This window comes from Salvia hispanica, chromosome 2, assembly GCF_029641045.1.
Source record: "Salvia hispanica isolate PSC_SH4W2 chromosome 2, Shi_PSC_v1, whole genome shotgun sequence".
NCBI classification, from domain to species: Eukaryota; Viridiplantae; Streptophyta; class Magnoliopsida; order Lamiales; family Lamiaceae; genus Salvia; species Salvia hispanica.
In genome coordinates, this window is record NC_142693.1 from 38,618,095 (window position 1) to 38,636,368 (window position 18,274).

General features: G+C 36.4%; 1 protein-coding gene across 1 annotated transcript; it reads left to right on the forward strand.

The window, feature by feature from the left end:
• Positions 1 to 13,977: 13,977 nt before the first annotated feature.
• On the forward strand, positions 13,978 to 16,808 carry LOC125212005 (heat shock cognate 70 kDa protein 2-like). The gene is made up of 2 exons (XM_048112009.2): positions 13,978 to 14,372; positions 14,947 to 16,808. Exons 1-2 carry the CDS (start codon positions 14,159 to 14,161, stop codon positions 16,677 to 16,679), a joined length of 1,947 nt encoding a protein of 648 aa, XP_047967966.1. The 5' UTR covers positions 13,978 to 14,158; the 3' UTR covers positions 16,680 to 16,808.
• Positions 16,809 to 18,274: the final 1,466 nt, after the last annotated feature.

Genomic DNA, 18,274 nt, shown 5'->3' on the forward strand with positions numbered 1-18,274 from the left:
TAGAGTGAAGTATTCCATGGTTAGAGTGAAGTGTTTCTGATCCATGTTATTATTGATTTGTTTTTCATCTCGGTGAAGTAAAACGTGCTTTAAGTGAAGTATTTCATGGTTAGAGTGAAGTGTTTGTGATGCATGTTATTAATGATCTATTTTTTCATCTCAATTAAGTAAAATGTGCTTAGAGTGAAATATTTCATGGTTAGAGTGAAATGTTTTTGATCCATGTTATTAGTGATCTGTTTTTCATCCCAATGAAGTAAAATGTGCTTGGAGTGAAGTATTTCATGATTAGAGTGAAGTGTTTGTGATGCATGTAATTAGTGGTCTGTTTTTCAACTCAGTGAAGTAAAATGTGCTTAAAGTGATGTGTTTGTGATCCATGCTTATAGTGCACTGTTTTTTCATCTCAGTGTAGTAAAATGTGCTTAGAGTGAAGTATTCCATGGTTAGAGTGAAGTGTTTGTGATGCATGTTATTAGTGATTTGTTTTCATCTCAGTGAAGTAAAAACGTGCTTAGAGTGAAGTATTCCATGGTTAGAGTGAAGTGTTTGTGATCCATGTTATAAGTGATCTATTTTTTCATCTTAGTGAAATAAAACGTGCTTAAAGTGATGTATTCTATGGTTAGAGTGAAGTGTTTGTGATTAATGCATATAGTGCACTGTTTTTTCATTTTAGTGAAGTAAAACGTGCTTAAAGTGAAGTATTCCATGGTTAGAGTGAAGGGTTTGTGATCCATGCTTATATTGCACTGTTTTTTCATCTCAGTGAAGTAAAATATGCTTAAAGTGAAGTATTACATGGTTAGAGTGAAGTGTTTGTGATGCATGTTATTAGTGATCTGTTTTTCATCTCAGTGAACTAAAATGTGCTTAGAGTGAAGTATTTTGTGGTTAAAGTGGAGTGTTTGTGATCCATGCTTATACTGCACTATTTTTTCATCTCAGTCAAGTAAAATGTGCTTAGAGTGAAGTATTTTATGGTTAGAGTGAAGTGTTTGTGATGCATGTTATTAGTGATCAGTTTTTCATCTAAGTGAAGTAAAATGTGCTTAAATAGAGTGAAGTATTTCATGGTTAGAGTGAACTGTTAGTGATGCATGTTATTAGTGATCTATTTTTTCAATTCAATGAAGTAAAATGTGCTTAAAGTGAAGTATTCCATGGTTAGAGTGAAGTGTTTGTGATCCATGCTTATAGTGAATTGTTTTTTCATCTTAGTGAAGTAAAATGTGCTTAGAGTGAAGTATTCCTTGGTTAGAGTGGAGTGTTTGTGATGTATGTTATTACTAATCTGTTTTTCATCTCAGGTGAAGTAAAATGTGCTAAGAGTGAAGTATTTCATGGTTAGAGTGAAGTGTTTGTGATGCATGTTATTAGCGATCTTTTTGTGTTTGAATGTTGTTATGTTCAAGCATATTGGGTTTGAATATTGTTATTAATCATTTTTTACTTTCTTTATATGATAGGATAACCAGGGAATCTTTCGGAAACTGCTGATATACGTAAAGAAAGACGAAAGACGAAGAGAAAAATAAAGAGTAGGCGAAGCTGATGTATGTATGGAGAATGAAACAATTGTAGAAACTGATATAGTTCATACATGATTCAGTTCACTATAATACCTATTCTGTTAATTTACATTCAATAGTTTCATAACTTTACTATAATAGACATTTAACAATTGAGTTAAGGTTAAAATCAATTACCCTATTATATTCATTTTCAAAATTCAACTTTGTCTGTCCTTCTTCTATTCTTCTCTACTCTCTGGAAATTCACCCAACGTCGTTTCCTTCACCTCCATTCGTCGTTTCCTCCACCTCCAGCTACCGTTTCTTCCATCTCCAACCGCTGAAGTGAATATTATCTACAAATTTACTCATTTCCATTTATTTATCTTTAGCTAATTTTCTCAATCGTGTTTCTTAGTTGTTTGTATACATTTAACTTCACCGCCTCACGATCGCTGCGATTGCCTTTTCTTCTAATCCAGATTGTAAAATTAAAATCTCTTATAAGTTTCTGATTTTTTTTTTCTTTGAGCAGTAGTTGGAGAATCGGAAAAAATAGTACACTAAAAGGCATCCGGAATATACTTCATTATATGCTCAATATACTTCACTAGAATGGAAAAACAGTACAATATAAGGCATGCGGAACATACTTCACTATATGCAAGATATACATCACTATATGTTCAATATAGTTCACTGAAATGAAAAAACAGTACACTATAAGGCATACAGAATATACTTCACTATTTGCTAATACACTTCATTAAAATATCAAACATCATATTTACTTCACTATAAACAACATTTATTTCACTCTAAACATCATATATGATCTTGAAAGAGGCATGCAGAATATACTTCACTTTATGCACAATATACATCATTATATGCTCAATATACTTCACTAGAAAAAAAAACAGTACACTAAAAGAGGCATGCAGAATATACTTCACTATATGCACAATATACATCACTATATGCTCAATATACTTCACTAAAAGCAAAAAATAGTACACTATAAGGCATGCAGAACATACTTCACTATGTGCACAATATACATCACTATATGGTCAACATATTTCACTAAAAAAAAAATCGTACACTCCAAGGCATGCAGAATATACTTCACTATATGCACAATATACATCACTATATATGCTCAATATACTTCACTAAAATGGAAAAACAATACAATATAAGGCATACAGAACATACTTCAGTATATGTAAAATATATATCACTATATGCTCAATATATTTCATTGAAATGAATAAACAGTACACTCTAAAGCTTCCAGATTATACTTCACTATTTGTTTAATATACTTCACTAAAATATCAAATATCATATTACTTCACTCTAGACATCATATTCCATGATTAATACGTGGAGATTGCATAAAGATGGCCTGATCTCGGTTTCAGACGTTAAATTGAGATTGTGTTTGAGTGATGACGAGTGATTCTCGATTTCTAGCGTGAAATCTAAACTAGTAAAATCCGATGCTTAGAGTGAAGTATTACATGGTTAGAGTGAAGTGTTTGTGATTCGTGCTTATAGTGATCTATTTTTTTCATCTCAGTGAAGTAAAATGTTCTTAGAGTGAAGTATTACATGGTTAGAGTGAAGTGTTTGTGATCCGTGTTTGGAGTGAAGTGTTTGTGATTCGTGCTTATAGTGATCTATTTTTTTCATCTCAGTGAAGTAAAATATGCTTAAAGTGAAGTATTATATTCTTAGAGTGAAGTGTATGTGATCAATTCTTAAAGTGCACTGTTATTTCATTTCAATGGAGTAAAAAGTGCGTAGAATGAAGTATTTCATGGTTAGAGTGAAGTGTTTGTGATGCATGTTATCAGTGATATGTTTTTTCATCTCAATTAAGTAAAATGTGCTTAAAGTGAAGTATTCCATGGTTAGAGTGAAGTGTTTGTGATCCATGCTTATAGTGCACCGATTATCATTTCAGTGAAGTAAAACGCGCTTAGAGTGAAGTATTCCATGGTTAGAGTGAAGTGTTTGTGATACATGTTATCAGTGATATGTTTTTTCATTTCAGTGAAGTAAAATGTGCTTAAAGTGAAGTATTCCATGGTTAGAGTGAAGTGTTTGTGATGCATGCTTATAGTGCTCTATTTTTTCATCTCAATTAAGTAAAATTTGCATAAAGTGATGTATTCCATAGTTAGAGTGAAGTGTTTGTGATGCATGCTTATAGTGATCTGGTTTTTCATATTAGTGAAGTAAAACGTGCCTAGAGTGAAGAATTACATGGTTAGAGTGAAGTGTTTGTGATCCGTGCTTAGAGTGAAGTGTTTGTGATTTGTGCTTATAGTGATCTATTTTTTTCATTTCAGTGAAGTAAAATGTTCTTAAAGTGAAGTATTTCATTCTTAGAGTGAAGTGTTTGTGATCCATTTTTAAAGTGCACTGTTTTTTCATTTCAGTGAAGTAAAACGTGCGTAGAATGAATTATTTCATGGTTAGAGTGAAGTGTTTGTGATACATGTTATCAGTGATATGTTTTTTCATCTCAGTGAAGTAAAATGTGCTTAAAGTGAAGTATTCCATGGTTAGAGTGAAGTGTTTGTGATCCATGCTTATAGTGCACTGTTTTTTCATTTTAGTGAAGTAAAACGTGTTTATAGTGAAGTATATAGAGATTACCTCATGTCCCATAATATCATCAGTCAGCCTGCAAATATTTTACCTTTTTTTTTATTTCGTGAAGTATATAGAGATTAAAGTGAACTAATAAAAGCTAATAGTGAAGTATTTAACTTTGCAGAGAATCAATTTATGTAGAGTGGAATATATGATGCATGTCTAATAGTGTTATGTGTTTTGTGTTTTCTGATTTCAGTGAAGTGTATAGAGCTTAGAGTGAAGTGTATGATGAATGTTACTATGGTGAGCGGGAACAAGATTGGAAATGTGAATTGCCTAGAAGTATCAAGGGAATACTACAAAGGCTAAGAGCAAAGTATTGCAGTGCATTAATGTTGTCGAAAACAAACCACAAGTCGTTGAATAACTTGGCGACAACATCAAAGCATTATAAAAAATGTAGCAACAACATGGAAATAGATGTGAAAAAATATGATTGTAAACTTCAAGCGTTCATGACCATTTTAGTTCATAATATGTGTTATTTAGTTCAATATAAAGCTCATCCGTTTCGATTAAATTCAATATTTTGTTAACTATTCACTTCAATGTAGAGTATATTTATTTCAATATAGAGCATGTTTGCTTCACTATAATTCACAGATACGATCATTCTAAAATTCAAAATTACGAAACACATGAAAAGAAAATAGAAATTTAGCTTTATTAATAAGCAAAGATCTCACTTTATTACTCAAAAATTTATAAAATACAAAGAATATATCAATAATACCCAGTCAACCACAACAAATCGCTACTACTACTACTACGAATCATAAAAATCCATACATAAAAGGGGGAAAAATACAACATTTCTAGTTTCAGTGATTCAAATCACTCAATTCAATGCCTGAGCAGCGCGGCGGCGGATAGGAGAACTGACGCGGCGACGGCGGTTCCGGAGATCGACAACGACAATGAATCTCCGGAGATGGATTCTGGAGCCGGTGCCGGAGCCTGAGCTGAAGCGGTGGCGGCGAATGCCGAGATCGCGACGGCGGCATACGCTAGCATTGCGGCAGCCTTGTTGAAGCTAATTTGAGCCATCGGCGAGCGGTGTAGGTTAGCAGAATGATCGTATTTCAGAATTGAATTCATATAGCAATTCAGACTATTCACGATGAAGGACGATCGATCAGGAATCGAATATGGAAATCACGCTTGACGAATGATTAGAACTCAGGAAATCACGAACGAGATGAACAAATCTGGAATCATGATAAATCTGAAATCTGGAATCGGATCGTGATGAACAAATCCAGATGATTAACGATCAGGAATCGTAAATTTTGGAAGAAATCATAAGTTTGAAAGAAATCATGAATCATGAATCATGAATGACTTGAGCTAAATTTGGTGAAAATACACAAATATGGTAATGGTGAAGAAATCGTAAATTTGAATTAATAATATTGAATTCCTGAATTCCAAAAATGCCCTTGGGCTATATCTAAGCAATATGATTATTTAAGCCATAGGATTAATTTAAAGTATTAAAATGTGTGGCTGAGATTTATTCTCTAGTTATACCCTTAAAATTAGTTAAACATTGATCACTCCTCTCTCTATCTCTCTCTATATATATAGGGACGTGTTCAGATCAATAAGTGAAATTCTGTCAAAAATTAAAACAAATCTCAATCATTGGATCTTGTAATGTAACCGTTAGATTATTGCCACGTGTCATCTAGTAATGTAGATTACTAGTCAAATAATGTAACTTAGCTAATAATGTACTATTTTAGTACAATAATGTAGCATTTTAGTCTAATAATGATAATGTAGCATTTTGGGCTAATAATGTAACTTATCACATCCATCCAATCTCAGGATCCAAGGGCTGAGATTTGTTTTGATTTTTAACAGAATTTCACTTATTGACCATAATGCGCCCCTATATATATATATATATATATATATATATATATATATATATATATCATATTTATGTAATAACCCTATCATTTTATGGGTCAAATGTATCATTTTTATTACAAATGATATTTATACACGATAAAATTATATTTTTTCAGCATGCATAAAATGATACATTTATTCCATAAAATGATATTCTGTTCCATAAAATGATATTTTTCGTCCATAAAATGAGGGTTATTAGGTTATCACCATAAATATGGGTTATGATATGGTCACATCCCTATATATATATATATATATGGTCTTTTTAGGTTGAGATTTTTGGGCCTAATTGAGAACTAAGATGCATTTTCAGCCACTCATTCATAATTTTCGCGCAATGTCAACTACAGAGACATTATGTCAACTAGGGGTATAATTCTCATTTTCGCACGATGTCAACTACAGAGACATTATGTCAACTACGATGTCAACAGAAAACGTTACTTATGTCAACTACGATGTCAACAGAAAACGTTATTTATGTCAACTACGACGTCAACAACAAACTTTATTTATGTCAACAATAACATTTTACAAATAATTAATGTCAACAACAAATATTTTCATGTCAACGACGTATATTATTTATGTCAACAAAAACATTTTACAAATAATTCATGTCAACAACAATATTTTACATATAATATGTAAACAACATTTTTCATAAAATTTATGTCAACGACCTATATAATTCATGTCAACAACAAACGTTATTATGTCAACGAGCAAATGCAAGTGATTTGCGAAGCAGATTTGAGAGGCATAAATCGAATTAAATAAAAAAATGCGAGATCTCTGTGAAATCGCGAGATAAAAGCGAAATTCAGCATTGAAATGAGCATAAATCAGTATTTTCAGATTTTCCCCCAAATGTTCAAGCATTTTGATAAAAACAGCGAAAATCGCGAAGATGAACCTCAAAATAGTCGACTTTCTGGATTCTACACGGAGCTCCGGCGACAAACGCGAACAGTAGCAGCGAAAACAGAGGTAGCAATTTCTCTCACTAAAAATCAGTTCACATCCAACACAATTGATAATTCAAAGCCTAATACCTCCAAATCCATACTCAAATCAACAATTAAGCTTCCGGCGAAGCGACGGCGTGAGAAGCGAAGGTTGTTCGGAGTTTCGTAAAGCAGGAGCGGCGAAGCGCGGTGAACAGCGGCGACATTAAACTGCGTGAGAGAGAGAGAGGGCGTGTCTGGAGGCGCCGTCGTCTCTGGCTTGATTGATGATCGGCGAAGACAATTGATGGTGGCGATAGGCTGCACGGTCAGTAGCACCGGCGAGCGCTACAAATTGGAGCTGGAGAGAGAGGGCAGCGGCAGAGCGGAAATTGAGAGAAAGGAGGAGTTGAAGATGTGTTATTCTGAAATTCTCATTCTTCCCTTTCATAATAAATTAATCTAAAAATATTTTTTGTGTGGCAAAATCTGGACCACTCATTTAATAAAAATGAATGGCTGATATTGCATCTCATTTCTCAATTACCCTAAAAAATCTCAATTGATCATGGACCTATATATATATATATATAGGTGTGTATTCAGATGAAAACCATAATGTATATTAAAACATCAAACCATGTAAATAATGTACATTATACACACTAATAATGTACATTTTATTCATGTATAATGTACTGTTCTAAATATTGTACACACTAATAATGTACATTTACATTATATGAATTCTGTACATTATGCTGATAGTACATTATACATGAATAAAATGTACATTATTAGTGTGTATAATGTACATTGTTTTACATGGTTTGATGTTTTAATATACATTATGGTTTTAATCTGAATACACCCCTATATATATATATATATATATATAGGATTGTGATCAATTGAGAATTTTTATGCTAATTGAGAAATGAGATGCAATATCAGCCACTCATTTTTATTAAATGAGTGGTCCAGATTTTTCCACATGGAAAATATCTGTAGATTAATTAATTATGAAAGGGCAGAATGGTAATATCATAGTAAATTTTATTCAATAAATATTTTTTTAATTTTTAATTTTAATTTTTTATTAATTTTTTTAAAAAAATTAAATTATTTTTTATTAATTTTTTATTTTTTTTTATTTTTTTTTATTTTTTTTTTCAACTATATATATAATTCATGTCAACTACACACATATAATGTCAACTATGTGTACAATCCATGTCAACCACACACACAATTCATGTCAACTACACACATAATGTCAACTATGTGTACAATCCATGTCAACTACATATACAATTCATGTTAACTACACAATATAATGTCAACTACATGTACAATTCATGTCAAATAGTATTTATTGAATAAAGTTGTTGACATTTGATGTATAGTTGACATGAATTGTATATGTAGTTAAAAAAAATTTAAAAATAAAAAATAAAAAAAATTTAAAAAAATTTAAAAAAAATTAATAAAAATTAATTAAAAAATTAATAAAATTACAATTATGCCCCTCTGTTGACATAAACTACATGCTGTTGACATTTCACAAATATTCTGGATGAGTGGCTGAGATTGCATCTCAATTCTCAATTAGGTTCATAAATCTCAACATAACAAGACCCTATATATATATATATATATATATATATATATATAAAAGGTCCTCTTATATTGCTTATAGCATCATAATTCAAAACTCTGACCAAATTTATACCCTAAATTTTTTAAATGAGTAGATGAGATTAAATCTCACGAATTTCAATAAATAATAGAAAAAATATCAACAAAGGGGTAAGATCGTCATTCTGTTATCATATCATAGTTTTCGTGGGTATTTTATATCAACACAATGACATGGGTATTCCAACACAAGTACACAAAAATATCAACACAATTTTATTAAGATTTTACATACATTAAATTGAATTTTTTTTTGATGCTTTGTTGATAAAAAATATGTTTATCAACATATACAAAACTGAAATAAAAATTATCAAATTTCATCATCCGACGTCGTCTGAACATATGCAATTTAGATCTCGTTAAAATCCTTATAAAATTACCTTTAATTTGAATAATTTTTTTGCGGGAAAAAATATTTAAATCGAGAAAGTTACGTAAATTTAAAGTTTTGAGTTGATTTTGAGAAGAGAGAAAATGGTTAGTTATAACCACCATATACATTAATGTGTACCTTTTAAATTTGTTTTATAATTATTTAAATTTAATATAATCCACGGATCATTACTAAGTCGATATGAGACAAGATTTGAGAATTTTAACACGCCCCCTCATGTGTGGGCCGGAATGACACATCGAACTTCCATCACGTGGGTAGGCAAGGGAAGAGATAAAGAGATAAAATCTATCATCGACTTGAACCCGTTCTAATACCATATCTGAAATGGACCACTCACCCCTTCAAAGGCCTTATAAGGGGGAGAGTTATCCATGTTAGGATTGGTATACAGGAAAACATATTTCTAGCATGTTGCACTGATAGAATTGCTTGTATACAATATATTCTACAATCCAATTTAACCCAATGCGAGAAGAAGTAATTTTATCGCATTGGTGTTTGCTTATGCATTTATAAGATGTTTCTCAAACATTTAAATGTTTAAGAAGCAAACAAGTATAATCCTTCTGCATAGTAAACTGGTCGTGAACGACGTTCACAGAAGATGACGCAGTCGGTCCTTTATAGAAGATAAATAGATTTTCACAACCTAGACAGACTTTGACTACCTATCGTGAAAGGTTGCAGTGTTAGTCCGCATGTTTCCTTGCCATAGGAAATAAACGACACTGGTGTGGTGTAGCACTGAAGGATCTAACAATTGAGATAAGTCTTTCTTGCTATTTACTGAAAGCGAGGTCTCGGTGATTGTTATTTCTTAATCATTGTTGACATAACATTGAGTATACGATATTGATTATGCTCTACTTTGATTTATCAAATGGTTCGGATTTTTAACAATCCAAGAATCCTGATATCTTGGGTAGTGGTGATCAATGTCTAGATGTGCTATTACTGTTATTGCAATGAATGGTGTGTTGGGTGAGTCCAGTTTAATAATATCTTCAAGAGGTGTTCGAAAAAAGTTTTATTATTCAGAAACCCGGTCGGTTGGAATTTATTCCAGAATAATAAATAAAGATTTTGAACTAGACAACTCTTGAAAAAAGATATTAATTAATTAAAGTCAAATAACATACTTAAATTAATTAATGGATATCTATATCTTAAATACGAAAAATAATAAATTAAAGAGATAAAACCGGGATTACTCATAATTTGGGATTGGACGGGCAGTCAATATTATTATACTATATGATGATAATAATATTCTATATAGATTTGAGTTAAATTGGGGCACAATTTAATTAGTAAAAGTCCAACAGGTTGGCCCAAGTCCAACCTTCATGGTCTCTAATCTGGTCCATTATAACTCTATATAAAAAAAGGCTAGAAAGAGAATTTTAATTGAATTAAAATTCATGAATTAGGGTTTTGATTCCTTGTTTGTGAATTATATGTGTTCTAGCATGTAATTGGTTGTTTAACATGTGATTAATTAATCCCATAATAGGTCAAATAAATTTGTAGATCTAATTTATTTGTTTATGCATGACTTCCGCTGTGCAAGAGGCACCAAACCCCAGCAATCCATATTTATATAGATGAGCTGAGATCATCACCAAGTCGATGTGGGACAAGATTTAAGAGTTTTAACATTCCTCCTCACGTGTGGGCCGGAATGGCACATCAGACTTTCATCACGTGGGTATACATGGATTATATTTAAAATTAAAAAATAAGAGCATCTCCAATGGTCGGCTAGCGACCGGCTAGCCGATTCGTCGCGCTGGCTGATCGGCTAGCCGAACCATTAAAGTCGGCGAGCGCGAAGAGGGCTGGCCGATCGGCTAGCCGCCATTGTGGCGGCCCGATCGGCCAGCGCCGATTTTTGTTTTTTTTTTTGTTTTTTGTTTTTAAAAAAAAAAACTATATAAACGCGATTTTCGTTTCATTTTCATTTGCACCACTTGTTTTAACGAGTTTTCTCTCTCTCTAACTTTCTGTACAAGAGCATCATCGAGCGATGGATCACAATAACGAGTCCAGTCCAGCGACGAGTGGATCTCAGACTCCCACGGTACCTGTGGGATCTGGATGGGGGCAGATGGGCCCGGGGTTTAACATCCCTTGGAATCAGATGATGGGGATGATGGCCGGTGCGCCGGGGGGGGGGGGGGGGCGCAAGGGGGGAACCAGGGGTATGCCGTGGGGGATGCCGGGCGGGGGGCAGGGGAGCGGCGGGCAGTCAGCGCCCGAGTGGGGGGGGTATGCCCCAGATGCAGTAGCAGATGATGCTGCAGCAGATGATGGGGATGATGTGGCAGGGGGGGATGCAGCACGGTATGCATCCCGGGATGCAGGGGGGGATGCAGGGGTCACCGGGAGGGGACGCGGTATATCGTCCCTCGCTTGATTTTTTGACAGCTTCGTCTCACACGTCGACCCCAGTGGAGACGCAGTTCACTGGCGATGACCTTCTGCCATTACATGATATGGGGATCAATCTCGGGGATGCGGACACTCCCGTTCGAGCGAGGCGGGCCGCGGCGAAGAAGAAGAAGACGAGGGGGAAGGCCAAGACGGTCGGCGAGTCGTCACAGCCCGTTGTTGACGACACCCCTGGCCGGAGGAAGTGGACGGAGGATGAGTACGCCGGGGTGGCCAGGGGGTGGTTGGAGGTGTGCGACGATCCGCTGGTTGCGAACAACCAGCGGGTCGTCAACATGTGGGCGAAGATCAGAGCTGCCTATAGGAGGCACTGCCCACACGGGAAGGACTTCAGCGGGGAGGAGGTCTGGAAGGGGTGGGAGCGCATCAGGGCCGCGGTGGGCCGTTTTGCGAATTTGTACACCAACGCCCTCCGTCAGCTCAGTAGTGGGCAGAATGAGGACGACGCCCGGAGGATAGCCGAGAGTCAGTTTCCCTTGGCGGGGAAGTATAAGGAGTTCACCTTCTGGGAGTGCTTCTTGTTGCTGAAGGACTCCGAGAAGTTCCGGGCGGGGTGCGACGCTGGGTGGCCGAAGAAGCAACGACTGAACTATAGCGGCGACTACAGCGGCAGCAGCGGCGGATCCCACAACCTCCCCCCGGATGCTGAGGAGTTTCCATCCCCTCCTTCATTTGCTATTCGCCCCCGCCCGGTTGGACAGAAGCGGGCGCAACGGGCTGCGAGGGGCGGATCCCCCCTATCGCCCCGCGAGGTCCAGTCCTCCGCCCTCCCACCCGCCCCACTCGAGTACACTCTCCATTCGCGTAACCATACGCGGGATCAGATGTACAAGGTCTTCCAAGATTGGAGGACCGCCACTGACCCCACGGAGAAGATGTTTCTTCACGAGATGCTCGAGAGCATGCGGGGGTTGATTTGGAAATCGCGAGGGCACGGCTAGCGGGTTCCGACGCGGGCTCAGATACCACGGGTGGCGGCGGAAGCAGCGACGGCGACGGTGACGGCGACGGCGATGAGGAGTAGAGAGTGGCGGGGCTCGTGTGTTGAAGCCCCTTTTTTTAAAAAAAAAATCATGTACTTTTTTTAAAAAATCTTTGTACTTTTTTTTAATGGAATTGATTAATTTTCCCGTATATGTGTCGTAAATTTAATTCCGTATTTTAATCGTAATTTTAATTCCGTAAATGTAGTATATTTTGAATTATTTTTATTGCGACTGGCCTAAATCTGATGTGGCAGGTGGATTTTTTAGTGTTGCTGACGTGGCAGGGGAGAGAATGGCTAGCCTATTGCTGGCCTATGCACCATTGGAGATGCTCTAATACTCCCTCCGTCCCACAATATATGACATACTTGTAAAACGACATGAGATTTTAGAAGATGTTGTTTTGTGTGTTGAGTGGTGAGAGAAAATAGTATTTTTATATTAATGTGAGAGGGAACTTTTTGAAGAAAAAGAAAAGAAATTTGACATCTTTTGTGGGACAATCTAAAAATGAAAGTGTGATATTTACTATGAGACGAAGGGAGTATTAAATTAACTTAAAACGATATTAATGTCAATTTTATAAGTGGTAATTAAAACTAATCATTTTCTCTCTCCTCAAAATCATCCTACAACTCTAAATTTACGTAACTCTCTTGATTTTAAATTATTTTTTCGTAAAAAATATATCAAATTAAAGATAATTTCATAAAGATTTTAACGATATCTCAATTGCATATGTTCCGATGATAATCAGATCATGGAACTTTATAATTTTAATTTCTGTATATATTGATAAACAGATTTTACATCAATAAATGCATCAACGAAATTCAATATAAAGTAAGTACAATATCAATAAAACTGTAGTGATATTTTCGGGTATTTATGTTGAAATTCTCATGTCGTTGATATTGTAATACACTATGTTGATATAAAAAAATCGTGAAAATTATTATGTTATACAGATTGACTATTTTACTCTTTTGTTGATATTTTATCTACTGTTTATTGAAATTTAATTTCTATCACTCAATTTAAGATCTAATAATGTAGATTGGTATTAGTTGTGGATTGGATACTGTATGCATTTTAACATTATCAAGTTATATAAATGTCAAAATTTTAATTAATTAAAATATCGGAATATATAAATATTCGAAACAAATCAAAATTTAGCGAAAAGTTAGAAATTCATAGACAAGCACTAAATTTGATCATTAGTGGGAGAAGATCTTTATCATTAAATTACAAAATTAAAAGAAAACAATTCCAAAAGGAAACATGGAAAATATTCAATTGCGTGGTCGGCAGATCTCGAATCAGGCGGCTGAAGAAAAAGTTCAAACGAGTAGAAATTTGAAACCGCAAATACAATCCAACGTCTCTTTAAAAATTAGGGTATATTTGGAACATTCTAGATTGTCAGACTCAGCTCCCACCCTCGAATATAAATACTAGTTCTTGTTTGGCTCTGCCTCTCAGTTTATACTTCAAATCTAAGTCTAATTCTCCTTTCAAATCTAATTCTCCTTCAAATCTTTCGCCAAATTCGATCTGTAAATTGCAACAATGGCTGGAAAGGGTGAGGGTCCGGCCATAGGAATAGATCTTGGAACTACTTATTCCTGCGTCGGCGTGTGGCAGCACGACCGTGTTGAGATCATCGCCAATGACCAGGGGAACAGGACCACGCCGTCGTATGTCGGCTTCACCGATTCCGAGCGCCTCATTGGTGACGCCGCAAAGAATCAGGTCGCCATGAACCCGATCAACACAGTTTTCGGTATGGATTGTTTTTCTCTACTCTTATTATAAGAGCTATGTTAATATTCTCAATTATTCTGCTAGGTCTGTGTTATAGTATTGTGTTGTTTCAGTTGATTTATGAGTCTCGTTGGATTTTGACTACTTTTGGATCGGGTATATGTTTTAGTTCGTTGATTTATTTTGTTTGTTTGGTACATGAAGAGTTCGATCTGTGATATTAAGTTAAGTTGTAAACAATCTGGTCTAAGTAGAATCATCTTAAACTGCTTGTTGCTGAGCATTTATTTTTTATTGAATGGCCTTAGATCGGATTCTGTGCGAGGGCATTTTCGATCTAAGTGATTTTGTCATATTCTGTTGCAACGATGAGATATAGATGACTAAAGTAATGAGAATCCAACCTTAAACCTTTTGGAATATAGACGAATGATCTGCTTTCTTTAGTTTTCTATTAATTCACTCTAGCTGAATGTTATATTGCTTGTGTGATAGTTATTGCATCTTTAAATGTGTGTAAATTCCAAATTGTATAGAGAATTTGTCTTCGTTGTGAGTAGAAGATTGATAACACTCTTTTGATTATTTTGCAGATGCCAAGAGATTGATCGGAAGGCGGTTTACTGATGCCTCGGTTCAGAGTGATATCAAATTGTGGCCATTCAAAGTTTTTTCTGGACCTGGTGACAAGCCTATGATCAGTGTTAACTACAAGGGTGAGGAGAAGCACTTTGCTGCTGAGGAGATTTCATCAATGGTTTTGATGAAGATGAGGGAGATTGCTGAGGCATACCTTGGTTCAGCAGTGAAGAATGCTGTTGTGACTGTTCCAGCTTACTTCAATGATTCCCAGCGTCAAGCCACCAAGGATGCTGGAGTTATTGCTGGCCTCAATGTGATGCGTATCATCAATGAGCCTACAGCTGCTGCCATTGCTTATGGTCTTGACAAAAAGGCAACAAGCGTTGGAGAGAAGAATGTGTTGATCTTCGATCTTGGAGGTGGAACGTTTGATGTCTCTCTTCTAACGATTGAGGAGGGTATCTTTGAGGTGAAGGCCACCGCTGGTGACACTCACCTCGGTGGTGAGGACTTTGACAACAGAATGGTCAACCACTTTGTTCAGGAGTTCAAGAGGAAGAACAAGAAAGACATCAGCGGTAACCCCAGGGCCTTGAGAAGGTTGAGGACAGCCTGTGAGAGGGCTAAGAGGACTCTTTCATCCACTGCTCAAACCACCATTGAGATCGACTCTCTCTATGAGGGTATTGATTTCTATGCCCCCATCACACGTGCTAGGTTCGAAGAACTCAACATGGATTTGTTTAGGAAGTGTATGGAGCCGGTTGAGAAGTGCCTGAGGGATGCGAAGATGGACAAAAGCACCGTGCATGATGTTGTCCTTGTTGGAGGATCCACCAGAATTCCCAAGGTTCAACAATTGTTGCAGGACTTCTTCAATGGCAAGGAGCTTTGCAAGAGCATCAACCCTGATGAGGCAGTTGCCTATGGTGCTGCTGTCCAAGCTGCTATTCTGAGTGGTGAGGGTAACGAGAAGGTCCAAGACCTATTGCTTCTTGATGTCACTCCCCTCTCTCTTGGCTTGGAAACCGCTGGAGGTGTCATGACTGTTTTGATCCCAAGGAACACCACCATTCCCACGAAGAAGGAACAGGTCTTCTCTACTTACTCAGACAACCAGCCTGGTGTCTTGATTCAAGTCTACGAAGGTGAGAGAACAAGGACAAGGGACAACAACTTGCTTGGAAAATTTGAGCTCTCTGGAATCCCCCCTGCTCCCAGAGGAGTTCCTCAGATCACGGTTTGCTTTGACATTGATGCCAATGGTATCTTGAATGTCTCTGCTGAGGACAAGACCACTGGTCAGAAGAACAAGATCACTATCACCAATGACAAGGGTAGGCTCTCCAAGGATGAGATTGAGAAGATGGTTGAGGAGGCTGAGAAGTACAAGTCGGAAGATGAGGAGCACAAGAAGAAGGTTGAGGCGAAAAATGCGTTGGAGAATTACGCGTACAACATGAGGAACACCGTGAAGGATGAGAAGATTGCCTCAAAGCTCCCCGCAGCTGATAAGAAGAAAATTGAGGATGCCATTGAGTCGAGCATCCAGTGGCTTGACGGGAACCAGCTGGCAGAGGCTGATGAGTTTGAGGACAAAATGAAGGAGCTGGAGAGCATCTGCAACCCCATCATCGCAAAGATGTACCAAGGGGCTGGTGGGGAGGCGCCAATGGACGATGATGATGTGCCTGCCCCCAGTGGTGGCAGCAGTGCTGGTCCCAAGATTGAGGAGGTCGACTAAATCAGTCGCGGTGTCTGACCCATGTTTATTCTATCTATCCCTTTTTTTTGCTGGACAAGATTGATTTTGATGCCGTTTTGTCAGAATCATGTTAATGTTTTTTAATGCTATGGATTCTAAGTTTTGCCCTGCCCTGTTCTTGCTATTACTGTTTCTTTATTTTTATATACGGATGTTCCTAGTTTGGGCAATGCCTTGTTTAAATTATCGTAAAACAAATTGTCTTTCATCTCATTACCCTATCTATGTACATCCGAGAAATTACCTTCTAAATTTCAGCGTTGAACATAGAAAAAGGGGATGAATATGAGCGTTGAATATAGAAAACCTTACAATATGAGATTTTTCATTGGGTAGAAAGAAGACTATTTAGTCGCGTTGTTCTATATTCTCAGTTGAACACAGTACATTTTTTTATTATTTTTTCAAATGAGAAGATTCATTTCTGTATACTGCTCCCTCCGTTCCATAGTAATAGGGGCGTTTTTTCATTTCCGTCCGTTCCAAAGTAATAGAGTCATTTTTCTTTTTAGTAAAAGTCAACATATTTTTCCATACCTACTTTACTCCCTCTTACTTTTTTCTATCTTCATCTCTCTACCTTTTTCATTTTCCACTTTATTCTGTCTTTACTTAACTCACCTAACACAATTTTTCTTAATCTCCGTGCCGAAAAATTTTGCCTCCATTACTATGGAACGGAGAGAGTATAAAATATGTGGATTTACAATCGACCAAGCAATTCTTGGAGAATCCGTAGATTTTCAGGTTTGAACTTCGTTTAGTTGAAAACTGGAGCAAAAAGAATAAGAAAGAATAACCATGTTTTATTCATAAAAAAATGTCATGTCTCGCAGATATTTTAACAAATGCGTTTTCCCAAATTGAATGCTTATCTTTTTTTTTCTTTTTTTAAAAAAAAGGTTTTGGTAGTTCACTTGGGCCACAACCAATTCAACTTTAATGGGCTCGGCCAGCACAGGCACGTAATCTAATGCAGAGAGCGGGAAGTTTAACGCGCACAGCCCAACTCCGCTGCTTGGAAAGGGCAAGCCCGTAACACGCTGCCCAAAGCCCAGTAAACGCTGATTGGTAATGAGCCAACGTCCAACCACCTTAGTAAACTCAATCCTGTCATAGAACTCAATTCTAGTCCTAGATAAATAATTATGAGATAATTAGTCATAGAAAAATATCTTTTATCTCTTTGTGAATTCATTTTCTTGCCAGCCAATCCAACCTACCAAGTTGAATTATTGGAGGAAGTGGAATATTAAAAAATAATAAGGGACCACACATCCAATACGACAGATGCAGTTCGCTAATAAGCAAGAGGCCCTTATCATCAGACACATGTTTTTTCAACCATTGGTGCAACTTTCTTCAAATTAAATTCGACATTGATTTTCAATTTTCTAATATTATACTAGTAGTAATATATAATTTTCTAAGATGGAACTGCTACCACTAGTTGCCGCCCACTTCAACACCATCTATCATCTTTTCTATCACCAATATGTGGTGCATAGAGATAGAGCATTCAAACATGATATCAAACCAATCGGATTGTTAAAGACAAACTGTAGCTAGAAACG

Coding starts and splice junctions, on each gene's coding strand:
- LOC125212005 (XM_048112009.2), top strand. CDS start 14,159: ATGGCTGGAAAGGGTGAGGGTCCGGCCATAGGAATAGATCTTGGAACT. Junction 14,373..14,946: donor CCCGATCAACACAGTTTTCG/GTATGGATTGTT, acceptor ATTATTTTGCAG/ATGCCAAGAGATTGATCGGA.